This window comes from Balaenoptera physalus (assembly GCF_965194825.1).
Source record: "Balaenoptera physalus genome assembly, chromosome: 20".
Classification (NCBI taxonomy): domain Eukaryota; kingdom Metazoa; phylum Chordata; class Mammalia; order Artiodactyla; family Balaenopteridae; genus Balaenoptera; species Balaenoptera physalus.
Genome location: NC_138901.1, coordinates 22,422,928 through 22,442,132, shown reverse-complemented (window position 1 = coordinate 22,442,132; position 19,205 = coordinate 22,422,928). Strand labels below are relative to the sequence as shown.

Below are 19,205 nucleotides of genomic sequence, written 5' to 3'. Positions count from 1 at the left end.
GGTCCCGCCCTCCCAGTGCTCTGATCTGGAGGCAGGTAAGTGGTGCAGCCCCACCAAGCTGTATCTTAAGAGTTCTTGGGGCCTGAGGCCTGAGTAAACATTTGCAGGGAGCAGAGAGCCCTGGTTGAGAATGGGATGGGATGGGAGATCCTCTGGACTCAGGTAGGAGGGGGTTTGAATTATAGCTCTTTCATCTGTGTGATCTTGGTGCAACTTGACCTCTGGGGTCCCCATTTTCTCATGTGAAAAATGGGAGAGTGCGTAGGAGAAGTCTGGATTCTACTCCACACCAGGAGTCATTACACACAAGGACCTCAGTTTCCTCCTCTGTAAAATGGGGGGGAGTTATCTCTTGGCTGATGGCTGTGAAACTGTGTAAGTCATAACTTTGAGGGAGTAAAGGACCCTAATAGGGGCTGGGTTCTTGCCCTGTCAGTTTATAAAATTATTTTGTGGCATTTCAGAATTCAGTTGGTATGGGAAGGGCATGTAAAGGGCGCCTTCTCTCAGGGCCCTTTAGATCAGCAGCACTTCACGGGTCACTCCCCGCCCCCCATTTCGGGCTTCCTAGCGGTGGAGAGCCGCAAACTCTTTTCTCAGGGAAAGTATACGGTTGGCCCCTTGGAACTCACGTGCTAACCCGGCGTGCACCGGCTGGCTGGGCGACTCCAGGCCCGGAGGCGACCATTCTGGGGGTGAGGGGCGGAAGAGCTGGTGACGTCAAAGTCACGGCCTACCCTTCTTAAAGGCGCAGGCTCGCAGCCGCTGTTCGTTTTTCTCTTAGGACACTCTCGCCGCACGAAAGTTTTAAAAGCGAGGCAGCTGATGGGGTCTCGGGTGCGGGGCTGGCCCGGGACAGAAATACGGCTCCTGAGAAGAGGGATCAGAGACGTCCAGGATTAACGCCCACCTGTCACCCAGGGAGGCAATGTGGTGCGGGGGAGGTAATTGTCCAGTTCTTAACTTTAAGCTTCAGTTTCCTCTTCTGTAAAACGGGGTTAATAATGATCTACTTCTAGAAGTTCTGAGACGTAGAAGAAATAGATTTCGTGAGAGTAACCAACATAGAAATGTCAGTCCCCTTTTCCCCTACTCAATCCTATTCCTGTGCGAAGGAGGAATCCGAGACCCAGGGCGGTGTTGTAACTTGCCCAGGGTCACAGGGAGGTGGGACGAAGCCCAGGTTAAACCCGGTTGAACCCACGTCTCCCGGCTCCCGGGCCAGCCTTTCCTCTCTGTCCAGCCTGCCTAGCCCGGGTTACTTACTCGTCAACTTCACTACCCACACCCGCAGGGTACCCCTCAGTTTTGTCAAGTGGATTTGCAGTTGCAGTCTTGATGGATTGTCTGTTAAATAGGGACGACCCTGTTTGATACGGTCGCCGTGAAGTTGTAAAACCTCAGCAAAGAGCCCGATGGGTTAATGTTTGCCAGCACTATTTCATCGCCCCCCGTGGCCTTGGAAGAACTGATTCAAACCCCCGCCGCCAAACAAATGAGGAAAATGGGGAGAGTGCTTTACCCACGTTCGTCTAGAAAGTTTGCGGGAGCAGCGCTTGGCCGGGATGCTGGTGGGGTGGTGTTGGCGACAATACGCTGTCAAGTACGGTGCTGCCGCCAGGTCAAGCGCGGCGTGGAGACCTGCGACCTTGGCGCGCGGGCCCGGCGGGGCACCCGCGGCGCGGGGCCTGGTTAGCGCGGGACCCGGAGGAGGCCGCGAGTGGGCGGGCCGGCCTCACTCCGGGCAGGCGGCCGGTCGGCCCGTTGGGGGGCGGGGCCTCGCGGCGCCGTCCAGGGGCGGGACGGGCTCGTCCAGTTTCCGAGTCGGCCTTGGTGCCTAGCGAGCGCGCGCGGAGCTGGCCCCGGCCGCGGAGCCGATATGGGCCCGCTCGGCCCCGGGCGCCGCGCCGCGCGAGCACCGGCCTAGAGCCAGGTGGGCGGGGCTGGATCTGGGCTGTGGGTCCGGCGGGGGGCGGAGGCGGGAGTCGGGTCTATGGGGGTCCCGGGGAGCCTGAGCGGGGCCTGGCTGGGGACCGGGAGTCGCTGGCCGACCTAGTCGGCCCCACCGGGCGCCCCTTGCGCGCGGGGCCAGGACAGAGAGTGTCGCCGAGGGGCGAAGAGCGATCTTGTCTCCCCATCCCTACTTCCCGTACTCTCGACCGGCCGCCCCGAGAAAGAGATTTTGAGGGAGAGGGAGCAGAGGGATTGTCCTTCCCATCCAGGTTCGGGGCTTGGCCCTCCGGCCTCGGGAGGACGGGTGCGGGGGAGGGCCGGGCACCCCCGCCTGCAGTCCCAGAAAGTGGACGGACCCTTCGCCGCCCTCAGGTTTGTTACCTTTCCCTCCCTGCCGGGCTCCACCTCTCCACGTCCGGTGACTCGAGGCTCGCATGCGCCCGCCTTGGGGCTGGTTGCCGGAGTTGGGGGCGTAGGGGGGCGGCTCAGGCGTTTTGATCTTTGGGCCCACCAGGCCAACCCGGGCACCTGCACTGAAGAGGTGCACAGTAACCCCGTGTGGCGAGGGTGAGGAATGGCGGTGGGTCATTACAGCCCATTAACTGATGGATGACTCTCCCAGTTTCCTTCCTAACTACTCCCACGGTGACCTTGGGCAGGTCACTTCATCTCTCTGAGCCTCTTTCCCCTTTGGCAAGGTGGAGTTGACAATAACTGCTATAAAAAGTGATTATGCGAAACTCATAGTGAGTGAGTGGGGCGAGGGTCCAGCTAGTGTCCCCAAGAGCCCCTGCATCCTTTCTCTCCCTACCCCTGACCCCGGTTTTGTGCTCCAATTGACTGACGTTTGTTTTTCAGAACTGAAGCTACAAGATGGCTGACCAGGACCCTGGAGGCATTAGCCTCCTCCAACAGATGGTGGCATCTGGCACTGGGGCCGTGGTCACCTCCCTCTTCAGTAAGACCTGGGATGGTGGGGTGGGGGCAGCTGGGGACTGGGGCAGACCAGAGATTAGAAATGACTTGGCTCTGGATGAGGGGTCGGGGCGGGGTCCTGAAAGGAGCTTTCAGACCTGCCCTCCTCCCCCAGTGACCCCCCTGGACGTGGTGAAGGTACGCTTGCAGTCTCAGCGCCCCTCGGTGGCCAGTGGTGAGTGTCTGACCCTGGAGCCAATAGGGAGTGGTGCCAGGGATCCCCAGAGATGAGGTCCCTGGGGCAGGTGGGGAACATTTGTGACTTGAGGTAGTGCCTTGTATTTTAGAGCTGATGTCTTCCTCCAGACTCTGGAGCCTCTCCTACGCCAAATGTGAGTGCCCCATGCCACGGGGAACCTGTAAGTGTCCTGGGGAGGGATGTCCCAGTCTCTCCAGGGCACACGGGGGCCTCACAGCCACGGACTAGCACACGCTTCTAGATCATATTAGCTAGCCCTCTGTCCTACACAAGAACGTCTGCCCAGGGACCCCAGGCTCTGCTGGCTCTCCAGGGATGGGAGCTCACCACCTCCCTGTGAGGTTCCAGGGCCCTGTCATGCTAATGCCCCTCCCCTTCCCCAGTGCCCTCCTCTCTCCAATCCACAGGGAAATGCCTCCTGTACTGCAATGGTGTCCTAGAGCCCCTGTACCTGTGCCCAAATGGTGCCTGCTGTGCCACCTGGTTTCAGGACCCCAGTCGCTTCACTGGCACCGTGGTGAGGAGCAGCTGTGCCCTTAGCTGGGTCTGTTGGCATTCCTGAGGGATTCAGATTGGTTTGTTTTTCAAAACTGAAGCTTCTTAGGCAGCAGACCTAAGAAAGAACGGGTAGCGCAAAGCACATAAGGGTGGCCAGTTCAGTTTAGGAAGGGCTTTCCTGAGGAGGTGGGGCCATCACAAGATTTTGAAGGGTGAATAGGAGTCTGTTTGGAGCCAAATAGGGAATACCATGTGTAGAGGCCTGAGGGGCTACTGGGTAGGAGTGAGGGCATCAGGCTAGGGCCCAGCCTGGGCCAGCCCCGCCACAAGCCTTGTTCATGTTCATCCTCCCTCCTCCTGGGCTGGTGTCTGCTTGGCCAGGATGCCTTTGTGAAGATTGTGAGACATGAGGGCACGAGGACCCTGTGGAGCGGCCTCCCAGCCACCCTGTGAGTACCCCAGTTCTGCGTATTGCTTTCACCCGATACCCCACTGACCCCTTACTCCCCTGTTGGCTGGCTGGGTGGGGCAGGGGAAGCTTGGGAGGTTTGGGAACTTTGGGGAGTCTTGGCTAACCTGTTCACACCCCTAGGGTGATGACTGTGCCGGCCACTGCCATCTACTTCACCGCCTACGACCAACTCAAGGCCTTCCTGTGTGGTCAAGCCCTGACCTCTGATCTCTACGCACCCATGGTGGCTGGCGCGCTGGCCCGCCGTGAGCACAGCCCTGGGCTTTCCACCTCCCTTTGACCCCACCTGTGCCAGAGCCCAGTCTGGACTCCCAGCTCCAACCTCTGCCAGCCTAGGGGTGGGGGGGACGTTCAAGGCCCCCAGACTCTGGGCAGGCTGCCCCTGGGACCTGTAAACTGACCCCTCCTCCCTGGTCCCCGCAGTGGGCACCGTGAGCGTGATCAGTCCCCTGGAGCTGGTGCGGACAAAGCTTCAGGCTCGGCATTTGTCATACCGGGAGCTGGGCACCTGCGTCCGAGCAGCTGTGGCTCAAGGCGGCTGGCGCTCACTGTGGCTGGGCTGGGGTCCCACTGCCCTTCGGGATGTGCCCTTCTCAGGTAGGCACCAGGGGTGCAGGGATTGGGGTAAGGGAGCCCAAGAGGTCTACAGCCAAGTCCCAGCTTTGCTACTACTGACTTTGAAGTCACGTAAACTCTCTGAGCCAAGAACATCTCGTCTGTGAAGTGGGCCCCAGCAGGCGGGATATTCACCCAGGTTTTCACAAGATACTTCTTGCAGAGGGCCTTTTATGGGAACTGGCACGTGGCAGGCAGACTTCGTAGCTGGGAGGGAGTGGTTGTGATGTAGGTCTGTGAAAGGTGGGAGGTTCGTGGCCTATCCCACTGCCCTTCCCGTCTCTAATGAGTGAACCCCTGTGCCCCCAAGCTCTGTACTGGTTCAACTATGAGTTGGTGAAGAGCTGGCTGAGTGGGCTCAGGCCAAAGGACCAGACCTCCGTGGGCATCAGCTTTGTGGCTGGCGGCATCTCAGGGACGGTGAGTTGACCAGGCTGGGAATGTGGCCAGTAGAGGTGTCCTTGGGGTGACCTGAGGGTCGTTGCAGACGCTCCGGAAAAGAGTCCTTGCTTGCCTGTCAAGGAGTGCGCTCCCCCTCCCCTTCTGAAGCTCTAGCTGGGGCTGGCAGACCCTGGCCGCATGCAAGGGATGGGGGTCCTGGGAATGGAGACCAGCCCTCTCCCCACCCCACCAGGTGGCGGCCATCCTGACTCTACCCTTCGATGTGGTGAAGACTCAGCGCCAGGTCGCGCTAGGAGCGGTGGAGGCTGTGAGAGGTGAGGGGCCCCGGCGCGGGGCAGGGCAGGCGGGGTCCCAGCGGGGTCTTACAGGGCCTCGCCTTGGTTTGCAGTGACGCCCCCGCACGCGGACTCCACTTGGCTGCTGCTGCGGAGAATCCGGGCCGAGTCAGGCACCAGGGGCCTCTTTGCAGGTGAGCGTCTGTGTGTGTGTCCACGCCCTGGTGGAGGTGGGGCTCCCTGGGACCCGACCTCTGACCCCAGCCTCCCCCTCCCACCGCAGGCTTCCTCCCAAGGATCATCAAGGCCGCCCCGTCCTGCGCCATCATGATCAGCACTTATGAGTTCGGCAAAAACTTCTTCCAGAGGCTCAACCAGGAACAGTTTCTGGGCCCTTGAAAGGAATGAGGGGACGAGGACCCGACCTCATCCGTGGTGGGAGTGGGGCAGGAGGAGACTGAGCCAAGTGCCTTTTCCTCAGCACTGCGGGGAGGGGCCTCATTTCTCTTTCCTCCCCACTCTGAGCCCCAGGGGTAGGGGGCTGCCCCTCTGGGCCCACGCCGACCCCTCCTCTCTCAGACCACTTTCTTCCTGCTGCTCCCCATTCCCCAGCCCCAGGAATCATCACGCCCTCCCCTCAAGTTCAAGACCAAATTTGCTAACTTCTCCCTCATTTCTTTCCCTGTGGGTTTGCTGTAGCTGGGCCTGCCCCCAGGAGCCGCAAAACCTTGTGCCCGGCATAGTCTGCACCCACCCTTGTTAATTCCTTGAGTCTAAAGATGATAAACTTCTTTCCACTGCCTCTGATTGTGGGGGTCTCTGGGGCGGGTGGGAAGCAGGATTTGGTGAGTGATTTGCACAGAAGAGGCCTGGAAGGGACCTTGATGTTGGCTTTGGCTGCCCAGGTGGCACCCAGGTAGAGGATCCCTCCCACAGTGTAGTGAGAGCAGGTGGGGATAAGGACCCAGAGTTGAGAGGGTGGTGAGACCTCTCCCCAAGGGTACACTTAAGCGACAACCCAGGAGGGAGGGTGGCTTCACTGCCAGGCTTTGGGCTAATGGAAGGGTCTGGATCTCTAGGCCGAAGCTGCATTGCTCAGGATGATGGAAGGGAAACGGGGACCTGCCAGGCCTTCTCCATCCTGCCACCCAGGATGTCCAGCATCTTCTTTGCCTGGGGTAAATGAGTTACCAAAGAGTATCAGGTTGAAGGGGTCCTTACATCTTTTGGTCCTTCCCTGGGCTGACCTAATATTTAGAACACTTCATACAGAAGCCACCCACCTCTTGAATTACTCTGACCAGTCTGCTCCCAGGGGGCACACCTGATTTTATCTGGTCTAGCATCACCTTGGTTACGGGCCCAGCACTAGCCCCGCCGCGTTCTGCCAACCTCAGAACAGGGCCCTGTCCCAATCCCCCCACAGACAAGGCTGCCCTCAGTCCTCTGGTTTTTATTTGCCTGCTACCCTCATAGCTGCCCCCCGCCCCCACCCCCAGTCTGGGGGCTGAGGAAGGAGTGACTCTGGGGCGTACACGGGGACAGACAGGAGAGGCATGGGAGGCGGCGGTGCCAGGCTGGGCCACCAGCTCCTGAGGAGGGCGGGGAGATGAGCGAAGGAGAGTCCGGTAGGGAGCTAGCCAGGCAGCGGGGTCGCCAGAAGAATAAGCTTCCTGAGGGCTCCCTGTGGCCCCGGTGCCCCTGCCTCTTGGCCCAAGCTGCCTCCCTTGGCAGCTCCTGCCTCCACGGGCAAGAAGCTGAACTGGGCTAGAAGCAAAGGGTGTCTCCCGAGAGACTCCTGGCTGAGTGGGCAGCATTCTCTGGAGGGTGGCCTGGATTGGGGGACGGTGAGGAAAGGCGGCAGGTGGGGCTGGCACCGCCCATGCCGCTCCTCAGCTGGGGCTCAGTGCCGGGCTGCCCTCGGGACTGTCGCTCACCAGGCACTCGTTGGATTTGAAGCTCGCCAGGGACTTGCAGCTGGGGATGGAAGCCAGGGAGCCGCAGAGGCCCAGCATGGAGGGCGTGGGGTCCTTCCCTGGGGAGAGAGGGCGGGTGAGGCGGGGCCAACCGGTCTGCGTGTGCGAGTTGGGTGTGCACAGGTGCAGGCGGTGAAGGGACAGCCCTCAGGTCACCCATCCGGAGACCTTCCTCATTTCTGGAGCGCTTGCCTTTTTCAGTTAAACCCTGGTAAGAACCTGCCCCTTTCCATGCAGGGAGCTGGGGATACTGTATTGTAATCGTCAGTTTATGTCTCTGTCTCCCCCCGAGGGTTCATCCTCTCTCTTTCTCCATTTATTAAACACACGGTGAGCACTTGTTCCGTTCCAAGCACGGGGGATACAGAGAACGGACGAGACACAGTCCCTGCCCTCACGGAGCTCACAGTCTGGTGGGGAGACAGACACACGGACAATCACAAACACAGTGTGGCGGGGTTCCACATCCATAGCCTGCCTTGTGTCAAAGAAGATCTAGGGCCATCCAGTACAGTGTGGTTTTTAGAAAGAAAAGACAGGTAGTCCAGGCACCGGGAAAACTAGGGTGGGAAACCAAGGTGAAGCCAGAGGGGGAGGGCAACACAAAATGCATGCGTTGAAGTCCTGGACATTCTCTTGAAGGGAGCCACTAATTTGGCTCTGAGCTTCCTGGCAGCCAAAGAAAAGGGGGAAACAATGGTCAGGCGACTGGTTCACAGAGCGCATGAGATAAGAGCAAATTAGTTAGGCGAAGAACTCCCTGAGGATTTGCAGGGCTCTTGAGGATGTCATGATGCCAAAAACCATGGAGCCCTCACCATATGCCAACACTGGTGATCATTTTAAACAACATCCCCATTTTACAGATGAGAAGGACTCAGCAAGGTGGAATCAGTGACCAAGCTCGCACAACCAGAGGAGGCGCAGCTGGGATTTGCCTGACGCCCCAAACCAAGCTCTCAGTTGCTGTGCTAGGCTCTTGGGAAGAGTTGAATGAATGAGGGAAGTGGCCAGCGCCTGACTACAAGCCCCAAGGCCTGGCCTCAGCCCTTCCGGGATGGGTGCTGGATTGGGGGGCTCACCAATGGGGCCCCAGGGCTCCTCGTCCCGCTTGCCCTCTCCCAGGCGCTGGGAGTCCGAGCTCAGACTGGCTTCAGCCGACAGCGGCTCCGTGCTCATGAAACTGTGTCTGTAGCAAAGCAGAGAGCTGGTGTGTGGGCAGAGGCCCACGGCCCCAGTGCCCCTCTTCCCTGGTAGAGGAGGGAGCGGCACTGAGGCCAAGCCAAGCCTGCCTGGGGCTTACCTCCGGTAGAGCTTAGGGTTGTTGGCGCCCTCGGACCCATTGAGTGTTCCCAGTGACGGCCATTGGTTGACCAGGCGTGTGGTGAGGTCCTTGGAACCCTGGGCCAGGGGAGCATGGTCACCGGGGATCAGACCTGTCCTGGGATGGGGAGGGGGAGTCAGGCCTGGCTGGAAGAGGGAGCAGAAGTGGGGAAGAGGGGCTCAGCAAGAGGTGGGGGGGAGGGGGGAGGGTTGAAACCTGGGTAGCAGAAATGGGTGTGAATGCTGAGAATCAGTGGGGCAGATCCTGGGAGTCAGTGGAGGATACTGGGGGGGCCACGGCGGTGACAGGAATTAGTGCACTCGTGCTGGGGGTTAGGGGAATAATGAGATGTTGCAGGGCATCGGTCAGGGTGATGGGCGGGTGGCTGCAGAGTAGTGTGGGAACCATGAAGAGTCATGGGGTGCCACAATCATGCTGGGAGGTCACAGGGTGATGAAAATGTTTCAAGGGGAACCGTTAGAGGGATGGGTAGGGGTGAGGTCAGGGGTCACGGTGGGAGGAGTGGTGAACAGAGGGAATAATGCAGTCATGTTGAAGGTCGTTGAGTCACATTAATTAGAGGTCCTTAATTGTAATGTTGGGGTCCCAGGAGTACTGTTCAATGGCCATTCTAGCTTATGTCAGGTAGTTGAGGGTGAAGTGGGGAGCCGGTTGGTGGGGGGCCTTATGTCGAGAATGATGTTAGGTCGCGGCGGCGGGGAGGGGGGTGGATCTCGGGGTGGCGGTGACGGACTCAGGGGTTTGATGCTGGTGCCTGGTATCAGGAAAGGTGGCGTTAGAGTCAATGGGGGCGATGGCGGGGGTTCCCTGGGGTGATGTGGTCGGGGTGGCCGAGAACCGGGGTCAGGGTCGCGGCGGCACTCACAGCTGCTCCTGCAGCTCCAGGATCACGCCTTCCAGCTCCCGCTTCTCCCGCTGGTTCTGCGCCGCCGCCTCCTCCAGCTGCAGCTGCAGCCGCCGGTTCTCCGCCTCCAGGTCCTTCAGCTGAGACTCGCGCAGACGCACCAGCTCCTCCAGGTAGCCCTGCGGGGGCGCCGGCTCAGCCCGGGCGGCGAGAGGAGAGGGTCCCCGCGGCCGCCCGCCCTCTGCCGGGCTCTAAGCAACCCCCGCTCCGCCCCCGCCGCGCACCGCGCACCTTCTGCGCGTAGACAATGCGGAACTTCTGCTCCATCTTGTGCCACTTGCTGTACCAGCTGTCCTCGTCGGTGACGAGCGGCAGGTACGGGTGCTCGGGCGAGTTGTCCTCGCTCGTGCTGCTCTCGGCGCTGTGCCGCTCCTCCTCGTCCGTCAGGTAGTCGTAGCTTGGAAGGAGGGCGCAGTGAGCACCGGCCGGCCCTGCCCGCCCGCGCGGCCCCAGCCACACCCCCTTGGGCAGGGGAACCAGGATGCCGCCCAGCCCGCCCGTCTCCCGCCATCCCCGCCCCTCAGGGCCGTCGTCTGTCCGCACCCAGCACCCCTCGCCGCAATCGGGCTGCTCACCTCTGGGTGAACTTTAGGTAGGGCGTGTAATCGATGACTACGGGGGTCTTTCCGTCCAGCACTTCGCCCTTTAGGCAGAAGCTGGGGGCAGAGCAGCCACAGGGTTGGGGGCGGGTATGAGGGGATGGGAGTGCGGACCTTCGCAGAGAAACAACCTCAACCCCCCACCATGGCCACGGCCACCCAGGCCCCACCTGAAGTCTATGGCGCTCAGCCCGATCAGCATCCCGGTGAGGACCGTGGCTTCCTCCCGCAGCATGATGGCTCCCGAGTCATAGAAACGTCTGCGGGGAGGGGTGAGGGACTGCGGTGTAGCATCCTCCCAGGGAGCCCCGCCCCTCAGAGCGTCTCTTGTTGGCTTATTACCAACCCTTCCTAGAGGAAGGAGGTATCTTTTTCCTGCTCACCCCTCAACTGTGGATCTTGTCTCCCCCCTCAGACTGGGGCCCACTGGGGATAGCGCCTGTGTCTCCCACCTATTAGAACGTGTGTGCCCTGAGACTAGACCTCCATCCTCAGAACTCCCCCTTCCCCACCAAGTACTGGGTCACCCAGATCCTTAAAACTCAGGAAACAAGTCCTAAATCAGTGCTTGGCATACAGTAGATGCTCAAAAATATGTTGATGTGAACTCTGAAATGTGAGGACAGGCTAGAGATACAATGCAGTTAAAAACCCACAGTGCAGGGATTGAAGCTCTGATCCCTGGGGCTCTGGAGTCCACGGGTAGCAAGTACAGACTGCTGCTATTGTTTGGGGAGCAGGTAGGGCTCTGTGTTGTAGGCCATGGAAGGCCAACAAGTAAAATGATACATAGTTGAGGCTTGTCCAGAGCTGTGTCTAAGAGCAGAGCTGTGCATGAGACTGGTGCTGGGGGTCATGGGAGATAATGAATTTGACTTGGAAGAGATGGTGGTGGTGCTAAAGGTGTGTTCTGGGACTGCAGGCCCAGCTGACTGGTGGACAGTCTGGGAGCCGGAAGCTAGCAGTGCATACTGGGAATTGTAGTCCGGGTACTGAAGGTTACAGCAGGAACTTAAGGATCAAGTGTGTTTAGGCAATGAATGTACACACTGGGACTTGTGGTCCATACTGACTGAGGGGGTCTAACCTGGTGGTCCGGGTGTCCCGTAGGGCTGTGGTGATGTATTCCGACATGCGCTTCTCCATCAGTGCCACCCGGATCCATGCCCGGCCCTGGAAAGCACGCTCACCTTTACTTGCTGCCCCGAAGGGACTCAAGTGTGCACCACTGGGTCTGGATCTCCTGTGGCCCTTCTCCCCAGTGCCCTTGGGCAGGGGCTAGGACCAAGGAACAGGCAGCCCTCCTGTATCCAGAGCAGGGAGCAGCTGCCCTGGCCCTGCTCACTGCAGGCCACTTACCTTGGCTCGGGCAGTGCTGATATTCTCCATGTTCTCGATGCTGCTTACGCAGTTGTTGGGCACTTTGCTGCAGGCCAGGCGGATGTAGTCCCAGAAGCCCCGCTGCCCGTCTGAGCTGAACCAGCTCACCGGACCTGCTGGGGCACAGGCTGAGCCAGGGCAGGGAGGGGGCTCAGCAAGACCAGGGAGTTTGGAGAGGGTCCATGTAATGGGGCACACACATGCATAAGTATAAGCAGCCATGCACGTGCGTAGTGCCTACCCCAAACTCACGTGCACACACATGCATGTATATACAGGGCACATAACTACACGCCCATGGCTGGGGCTTGTGGACACCCACTGTCTTGCACCCAGAAGATCCCCTCCCCTCTTCCCAGCTCTGTGCCTGAGCTTCTGCACATGGTCCAGAATTGGGGCCAGGGTCAATGATGGAGTTCAGAAAGCCACAGAGTAGATCAGAGCGGGGGTAGCTGGAAGCCAAAGGCTGGGAGTTGGGAGGGCTGGGCAGTGGGGACAGGAACCTGGGCCCACCTTTGAAGCGGTGGCTGAGGATCTGCTCTAAGATGGCTGCAAAATTCACGAACTCCTCAGCTGAGTCATCGATGGGCTCTGCCGTGTACTTCTCCAGCAGCGTTTTCACAGAGAACCTGGGCGAGGGGGAGGGAGAAGGGGCAGTAGGGTGTCAGGTGAGAAGACAAGGTGATGGGGGTAGAAGGAAGGCAGAGAAGAGGCCACCAAGAGCACGGACGTGGTGGGGAAGCAGAGGGAAAGAGGGCGGGAGACAGTGACCCATAGAGGGGCTGTGACATGGGAGAGTAGGGTGGCAGGTGGGAGACTGATTGACAAAGTGGGTGACAGGAGAGGTGAGAGGCAGAGAAAGAAAGCTTCAGGAACAAGGTATGAGAGGGGATGAAACAATCGGTAGAAAGATGAGGCACCTAGAGCCAGCGAGCTAGCCCAGAGCCCCTTCCTCCTTGCCCACCCTTTGGAGTTGCATTCTCTCTGTCAGAGAAGGGTAGGGGTCGGATAGGAGTTAGGAGCTGCTTTGTGCCCCTGCCTCAAGCTCCCTTCTGCTATTGCTGGAACAATCTCCAGTCCCTTCTGGGGTGGGGTGTGGGTCACCTGTACCAGGGCATGTGAGTTGGCACCAAGCACATGGAGCGTGGGCATGCATGGGTGGCCAGGTGGGCTCCCAGCACACGGATGCCCCCCTTCCCCCTTCTCCTTCTAGCTTGGCCACCCACACACCAGCTGCCCAGAACCAGGCGGTGCAGAACTGGGCCGGGGGAGGTGCAGGGTGTGGGTCTGACACACTCAGTGGATGGGAGGGGGCATTGGCAGCAGATCTCTGGAAGGGGGCTTGGGGGCCCGGACACCTGGCTTCTCAGAGAGGAAGGAAGCCAAGGGAAGCCAATGGGGCTGAGAGGCTGGAGCACAGCAGCCCCCGTCCCTCCCTCCAATCCTGCCCGGAGCCTCAGCTCCCTCTGCAGTCCCTAGGACTGCAATCTCCACCGGCCATCACTGCAGTGGGCTGGGACAGGGAGGAAGACATGGCTCCCAACATCCCATCGTGGCCCCCCTATGGATGGCATAGCAGGGGTGAGGTATCCAGGGATATGGGGGCTGCTTGGAACTGTCCTTTTTACCCTAAGCTCATCAAGCCCTGTGATGCGCCCAGCACTATACTCTGCGTGTGTTATCTCATCCATCCCTACAACAGCCCTGGGTCCTCTTATTATCACTAGCAGCCCCATTGGACAGATAAGGTAACTGAGGGTCCAAGAGATTGACTGATCTGTTCAAAGTCACACAGCTTGTGAGGAGTCAACAGGTATGTCTGATTCCAAAGGCCTTGCTCTTTCTGCTACATCTGTGGCCTCCTGATGGATGTCAGGATCACCGAGGCCCCGACCAACCCCTACCTCCTCTGCCCTCTGTGCTCCAGCCCTCAAGCCCTGGCCTCTGAGGCTCTCAGGGCAATGGCACAACCAAGCCCATGGACCTTCCTCCTTTCCCTATGGGCTTAGAGTTGGTCTGGCCTGAGATGAGAGCCAGGTCAGTGCTGGAGTTGCCCTAGGGTGAGGCAGCCTGGGTGGACCCAAATCTTGTGTCCGTGTGATACCTGGTGGCCTTGGACAAGTCATTTAATCTTTCCAAGGCCCATTTTCCCCAGGTGCAAACAAGAACAATGGTACCTGTCTCATCAAATTTTGGTTCAGATCCCAGGAAAGACTGACAGAAGGTGAGTACAGGCCATGGGGTAGGGGTGGTGAGGAGCTGGGCCATTAATGGGATAGCCAGAAGGAGCCTGTGTTTAGGGCATTAATCTGGGCTTCGTTATGCAGCCCCGCCCCCGTGATTTCTTCTGGTCATTTGGGTCAGACCTCAGTGGGGGCCTGCGGCTGGTTTCAGCATGGCAGCCATCTGCCATCTGTCCTCAGGGGTGCTGCAGCTGGTCATTGCCCCCTGGGGAGCCCCATGGTGTGTTCCCTGCTCAGAGGTGCAGGGCTGCTGCAGGTTACCATGGAGACAGGGCGGCCAGGGCCCAGGGGAGCCCTCGGTCTGCTAAAGGGAACTGTTCTGGGAGCTGGAGGCGAACCACGTGACAATGAAGAGGCGGCAGGGGCCCGAGGGGTTTCTGAGCCTTTGTCATGCTCCCAATCCTCCCCAAAACTCTATCCCTCACATCCCAGCTCCAAGCGCACTTTCAATCCACCAGAACCTCTGCTTCTGCAGCCTAGGCCAAGGGGAGTTCCCCCCTTTCCCACACACTCAACAGGCCCAGCTGTCCTGGCAGGCAAGAGAAGGAAGAGGAACCTAGGCGATCAAGCGAGAGGAGAGGGACTGGAAGGATGGCATCGGGACGGGGCGATTTTCGTGTGCCAGGCACAGGGCTAGGCACACTCCTTGGTGTGACTATTACATCTACAATGGGGATGATGAGGCAGCCAGGGCCCAGAGTGGTTAGGAGACTTCCTCAAGGTTGTACGGCTCATAACTGATGAAGAGCTTGAACCTAGGACCATCTGTGTTTTACACCACACTGGCAGGGTTTGGGGGGTGAGCGTGGAGGCAGGGGACCGCATTTGGGCTGGGCCATTGCTGCGCTCATTCATTCTATAACATTCCAGGCATTTTTACAGAGGTCAGATGTGCACAGCACCGTGCTAGGCACTAGGGATATAATGGTGTGAGACAGACGCAGTACTGTTGGGTGTGTGCCCAGGAACCTGGAAGGAGCTGTAGGATACGGAAGCCAGGGCATCAGGTGGGCACTGATTCCTGGGGGAAGGAGCAGGACCAAGGCCAGTGTGCAGGCAGGTGGGACTGGCAAGGGAAGACAGCTGAGCCCTGCAGTGGGAGCACCGTGCCCTCAGAGGCGGCATGGGGGAGAGGGGAGGTTGCAGGTGGAGAAGGCAGCTGGCAGGGGGATCCTAGACGGAGAGGTGAATGCAGGTGGGGGCTGAGAGACTGGCCATTCCTGGCTTCACGGCAGGGCAGCGGGGGGTGAATCACTGCAGGGCTGGGAAGTGGGAAGCTTCACTTCCTGGCCCCAGGAAAGTGGGCAGGTCTTCCCAACACTGCGACAGCCCCACCCTCAGGAACCAATGGCTCTGCCCTCCCAATCTCCTCCCCTTGAACCCAGGAGACCCAGGCTTCTGTGCTCAGGCCCTCAGTCCTTCCCACGGCAGGGGCAGTGCCGTGCCTTCACTGGACGGATTCAGGGACTTTGCCTACATGCCCATTTGACCCTGCCATAGGCTGCAACTGCCCAGAGATGGAGGAGGGCACCATCCCTGATCCAGGATTTGAGCATTGGAAAATCTCCCAGAAAAGCCCCACCCCAGAGAGGCCAGGCTGACAGGAGTGGGAGTGAGGGTACGCTTGGAGGGCGTTCATCCCCCTATCCCATCAGTTCTCCTCTGCCCACCCAGCTCCCGCCCCCAGCAAGGGAGCCAGCCATCCCCACCCCTCCCCCTCACACACAATGTCACTTCCTGGTTCTCACAGGAAGCTGCAGTGCCAATTAAACACCCCTCACCCCCAGGCCCCAGGCTGGGCATAGGCCTGGCTTGGCCTAGAAGGGTAGGGACCAGACCTCCAAACCCCCTCCAGGCCTGGGCCTGAGGATAGCGGACGCGCTCCTCTTAACCTTGTGCTCCCTCCCTTTTCTCCGCGGCTGCTGTGCTTCCTCCCGCGGGCACGCTCAGTCCAGGTCTCCGCAGCCCGCCCCGCCGCCTCTTCCTGACCACCCCACCCCCGCCCGCCAGCGGTGCCCACCTGCACACGGTGATCAAGTTCCTACGCTCCACAGCCACATTGCGGGAAGACGCTTTCTTGGAGGACAACCCCAGAGCCATGGTGGTCTGGACAAAGCTCGCTTCCATCCAGATGTGTAGCCACTGCTGCCGCCTCTAGCTGCACCCCCCCAACCCGCCCGGCGCCCCGGCCCCCCCGCCGGATCACGGCTGGGCCCTCTGTCCGCCGGGACCCCTCGACCCCTCCACGGCCATCCTCCAGCCGCTGCGCCTGTTGCCGGGGCCCCTGCCTCCCTCCCCCGGCGGCGATTCCGGAGCAAAACAAGGCAGGGGAGGGAGCTCTCCGAGGTGCTGAGACGGGGCCAGTCACCCCCCTTCCCTAGCCGCCCGCCCCCCTTGGCAGGTGACGTCAGGGTCCTCGGGCCCCGCCCCCGGCAGGCCGGGGACCAATCCGCAGAGGACGTAGGATTTTGGGGGGAGGGGAGAGGGCCGGGGCCTCAGGGAGGGCGGAGAGGGTCCCAGGGAGAGGCAGCGATTGGAAGGAAGAAAGGGGGCTTCTGGCTTGTTCTCCACCCCCATGCTCAGAGCCCGGGACCCACGCCTAGCGTCTCTGAGCTCCGACGCCTCTACTCCCTTGTTTCTGACTGGTGATCAGTGGTGTCTATCTCAGATTTCTCATTTCTCCTCACCTCCTCTACCCTCATCCCGGCCCCGCCCCCCCCGACCCATTCAGTCTCGGCATTCCCAGCGAGGCCAGGCCAGGTCTGCGTCCAGAGAGCGCAGGTGGCCCTACGCTGCCGACCCGGGAGACCAAGGAGCAGTCAGAGACTGCATATCTGTCGGTCTGCGCCCTGGTTTGACTTGTCTGCACCAGCCGGCGGAGTCCACAGTTACTAGGGTGGGGGAGGGGAATCCAGAATAAGCCGTAGGAGCCCAGCGCCTGGGACCACTCGGGACGATGAGTGGAGAGTAGACTGGCAGCTAAGGGCCTGGGCTCTGTGGCGGTTCCCAGCAGTAGAGCTGATGCCCACAGTGGTGCCAAGGTAACTGCTTCTTCTCAAAGTCCTACCTCCTCACACCACCCCAGAGGCAGCTGACATGAGGGGTTAACCCCTTGGCTGCCAGAATTGCTGCAGGGTGCCATCAACCCTCTCTGCAAGGCCAGAAAAGCTGGTTGCATCTTTTTTTTTTTTTTAAGTATAGTCGATTTACAGTGCTGGTCGCATCTCTTAGGGAAAGGTGGGGAAATGGGGGCATAGTCTGGCTTCCCTGCCACCCTTTGGTCCCTCACATCACTGCTCCCACCTGCTCCATCCCTCTGTTTAGCCTGTTCTCTTTCAACCACTGAAATCCCCAGCTCCCGCAGAAAGCTTTTCTGTGTCAATTACAAGGGGTCCACCCATTTTCTCCATCTGGCCTCAAGAATGTCCATTCACCAACTCTGCCCACTCACTGGGTTTACTCTGCTCACTAGTGGCAGGTCAATGTCTACACATTGATTCAGATGTGCACCCACATCTGAATATGACCAGCAGGCAGGGACCCTCCATTAGCACAAACAGAGGAGCAGGAGATGAAAGACCTGTAGAAATGTCCAACCTTGGTTTGCCTCCCTGGGGGCTGGGAAGAAGGTCCTGACTCCCAGCACAGATCTCCTGCTCACTCAGCGTCAGCCTCAATTCTTGGCTTCTGGGACCTCAGACTTAGTCTTTTCAGTCCCTCCTCTCTGACGTTTCCCTCTTGCCTCACCTCTAGGAGCCCCTCTTATTGTCCTCCTGCCTCCAGACCCATTGCCAGGGGTGATCGTGATGTTCGTTCTTTTGTTTTTCAATTGCAAGATATATCAGATGCACAAAAGAGCACCTAAAACACATATGTGCAGCTTGAAGAATATTTACAAAGCAAACACCTATGTCATAACCTCAGTGATCAAGAAATAGGACATTATCAACACCCCAGGACCTGCCGTATGCTTCTCCCAGATCTCATCTTCATCCATCCCCGCAAGAGATAACCACTATCCAGACTTTTGCGATAATCATTTTCTTTCTTTTCTGTATAGTTTTACCACCTACACATCCATCAATAAAAAATATAGTTTAATGGTGTTTTAACTTTGTAGACATGGAGTCATACTATATGAATTCAGTTGCAATTTGCTTCTTTCAACATCATGTTAGGGAGATTCATTTTCGCAGTATACTATTCCAATGTATGTCTCTATCACAATTTATCTATTCTACCATTGAGGGTATTTTGTGCACCAGATAGGGCCTAGTTAGAAAAATAGAAACCACACGATGTATTTGAAATAGAGGGGATTTGGTTACACAGGAGTGGGAAGACCAAAAGAGCAAAAAGAGAAAGAGAACATGGAGACAACGTGGAAGTAGTGAAACTCGTAACTAAAGAAAGTAGCAAGGGCTAAGGGAACTCAAGGGAAGAGGTGGGAGCTCACGGGTGGGGCTCAGACTCAGCCAGAGCCACCAGTGGGCTGCCACTGGTGCCATCTACAAAGAGGAGCCATCTACAAAGCTGGTTCTCAGAATGCAGAAAAAAGCTGAAGGCTGGAGCCAACTGCCAAAGATAGGGTGACCCTAAACAAAACCCCCAGAGAGAATATCGTCCCTTCTCCTTTCCCTGCCTTCCATCTCCCTCTAGTGCTTTCTATTAGTAGAACCTAACAGAAAGCCAGTTAGTAGTGGAGTCTGGGAAACAAGTTTGTAGAATCCTCCCGACCCCTCAGCATCGGAGAGCAGAGAGACATGAAGAATGGATTTGGAGCAGAAAAGCAAGAAATAAGTAACTGGCACAGAAAAAGGGGGGACCTTTTGCTGCTCAGCATCTACACACATCTTTTCTATACATATTTGAACAATAGCAACTTCCTGCCTTTGCCTATTAAGATGCAGTTGTCTTTGATACAAGTGAAGGTGCTATAGCGCCCTCCCCTGCAACGTTGAATTGCAAAGTCTCTGCAGTAACAGTATCCATCTCTGGGTGATGTTAATACCTTTCTGAGTTCAGCCACATTTCCTCTAGAGGAACCTAAAGACTAAATAATAAGGCTCACTACCAACAACAATCCTTCTATAAGATAATAAGGCAAAGGAAGGAAGGGGGAAATAATACTATACAGAGCATATAATATAAAGCAAGCGAGCAAGCAAGCAAATACCCATAGCATCTACAATTTTTATTTTTGTAACTGGTCGAAGTTGACATTTATAATCTCCTTTTCCAACACTCATTTCATTTTCACTTTGCCCTTAGCCAGCACCCCAGTTGGCTGTTGTTTTTTTAACCATGTCAGGTGACCACTTCATTCTTGAAGAATCTCAATCCTCAGAATTGGATTGCTATCAATTTAG

General features: G+C 58.1%; 2 protein-coding genes across 29 annotated transcripts; one reads left to right on the top strand and one right to left on the bottom strand.

The window, feature by feature from the left end:
- Positions 1 to 769: 769 nt before the first annotated feature.
- SLC25A39 (solute carrier family 25 member 39) lies at positions 770 to 6,191 on the top strand. 25 transcript variants are annotated; one of them, XM_082442652.1, is made up of 13 exons: positions 1,807 to 1,933; positions 2,223 to 2,325; positions 2,817 to 2,911; positions 3,044 to 3,103; positions 3,201 to 3,287; positions 3,511 to 3,644; positions 4,007 to 4,074; positions 4,218 to 4,342; positions 4,521 to 4,694; positions 5,023 to 5,132; positions 5,347 to 5,428; positions 5,503 to 5,583; positions 5,673 to 6,191. In XM_082442652.1, exons 3-13 carry the CDS (start codon positions 2,827 to 2,829, stop codon positions 5,786 to 5,788), a joined length of 1,122 nt encoding a protein of 373 aa, XP_082298778.1. In that variant the 5' UTR covers positions 1,807 to 1,933; positions 2,223 to 2,325; positions 2,817 to 2,826; the 3' UTR covers positions 5,789 to 6,191. The 25 variants fall into 25 exon arrangements, with proteins under 25 accessions (XP_082298768.1, XP_082298765.1, XP_082298761.1 ...); XM_082442649.1 differs by having other exon boundaries at positions 2,812 to 2,911; XM_082442642.1 differs by lacking the exons at positions 1,807 to 1,933; positions 2,223 to 2,325 and adding an exon at positions 770 to 944 and having other exon boundaries at positions 2,812 to 2,911.
- Positions 6,192 to 6,827: 636 nt separating this feature from the next.
- Positions 6,828 to 16,192, bottom strand: RUNDC3A (RUN domain containing 3A). 4 transcript variants are annotated; one of them, XM_082442623.1, is made up of 11 exons: positions 15,857 to 16,192; positions 12,107 to 12,222; positions 11,573 to 11,709; positions 11,301 to 11,386; positions 10,384 to 10,473; positions 10,190 to 10,270; positions 9,846 to 10,011; positions 9,576 to 9,733; positions 8,669 to 8,806; positions 8,448 to 8,554; positions 6,828 to 7,424 (listed from the first exon to the last, which is right to left on the bottom strand). In XM_082442623.1, exons 1-11 carry the CDS (start codon positions 15,961 to 15,963, stop codon positions 7,282 to 7,284), a joined length of 1,329 nt encoding a protein of 442 aa, XP_082298749.1. In that variant the 5' UTR covers positions 15,964 to 16,192; the 3' UTR covers positions 6,828 to 7,281. The 4 variants fall into 4 exon arrangements, with proteins under 4 accessions (XP_082298749.1, XP_082298748.1, XP_082298750.1 ...); XM_082442622.1 differs by having other exon boundaries at positions 11,573 to 11,721; positions 15,857 to 16,191; XM_082442624.1 differs by having other exon boundaries at positions 11,573 to 11,706; positions 15,857 to 16,191.
- Between the last annotated feature and the right edge of the window lie 3,013 nt (positions 16,193 to 19,205).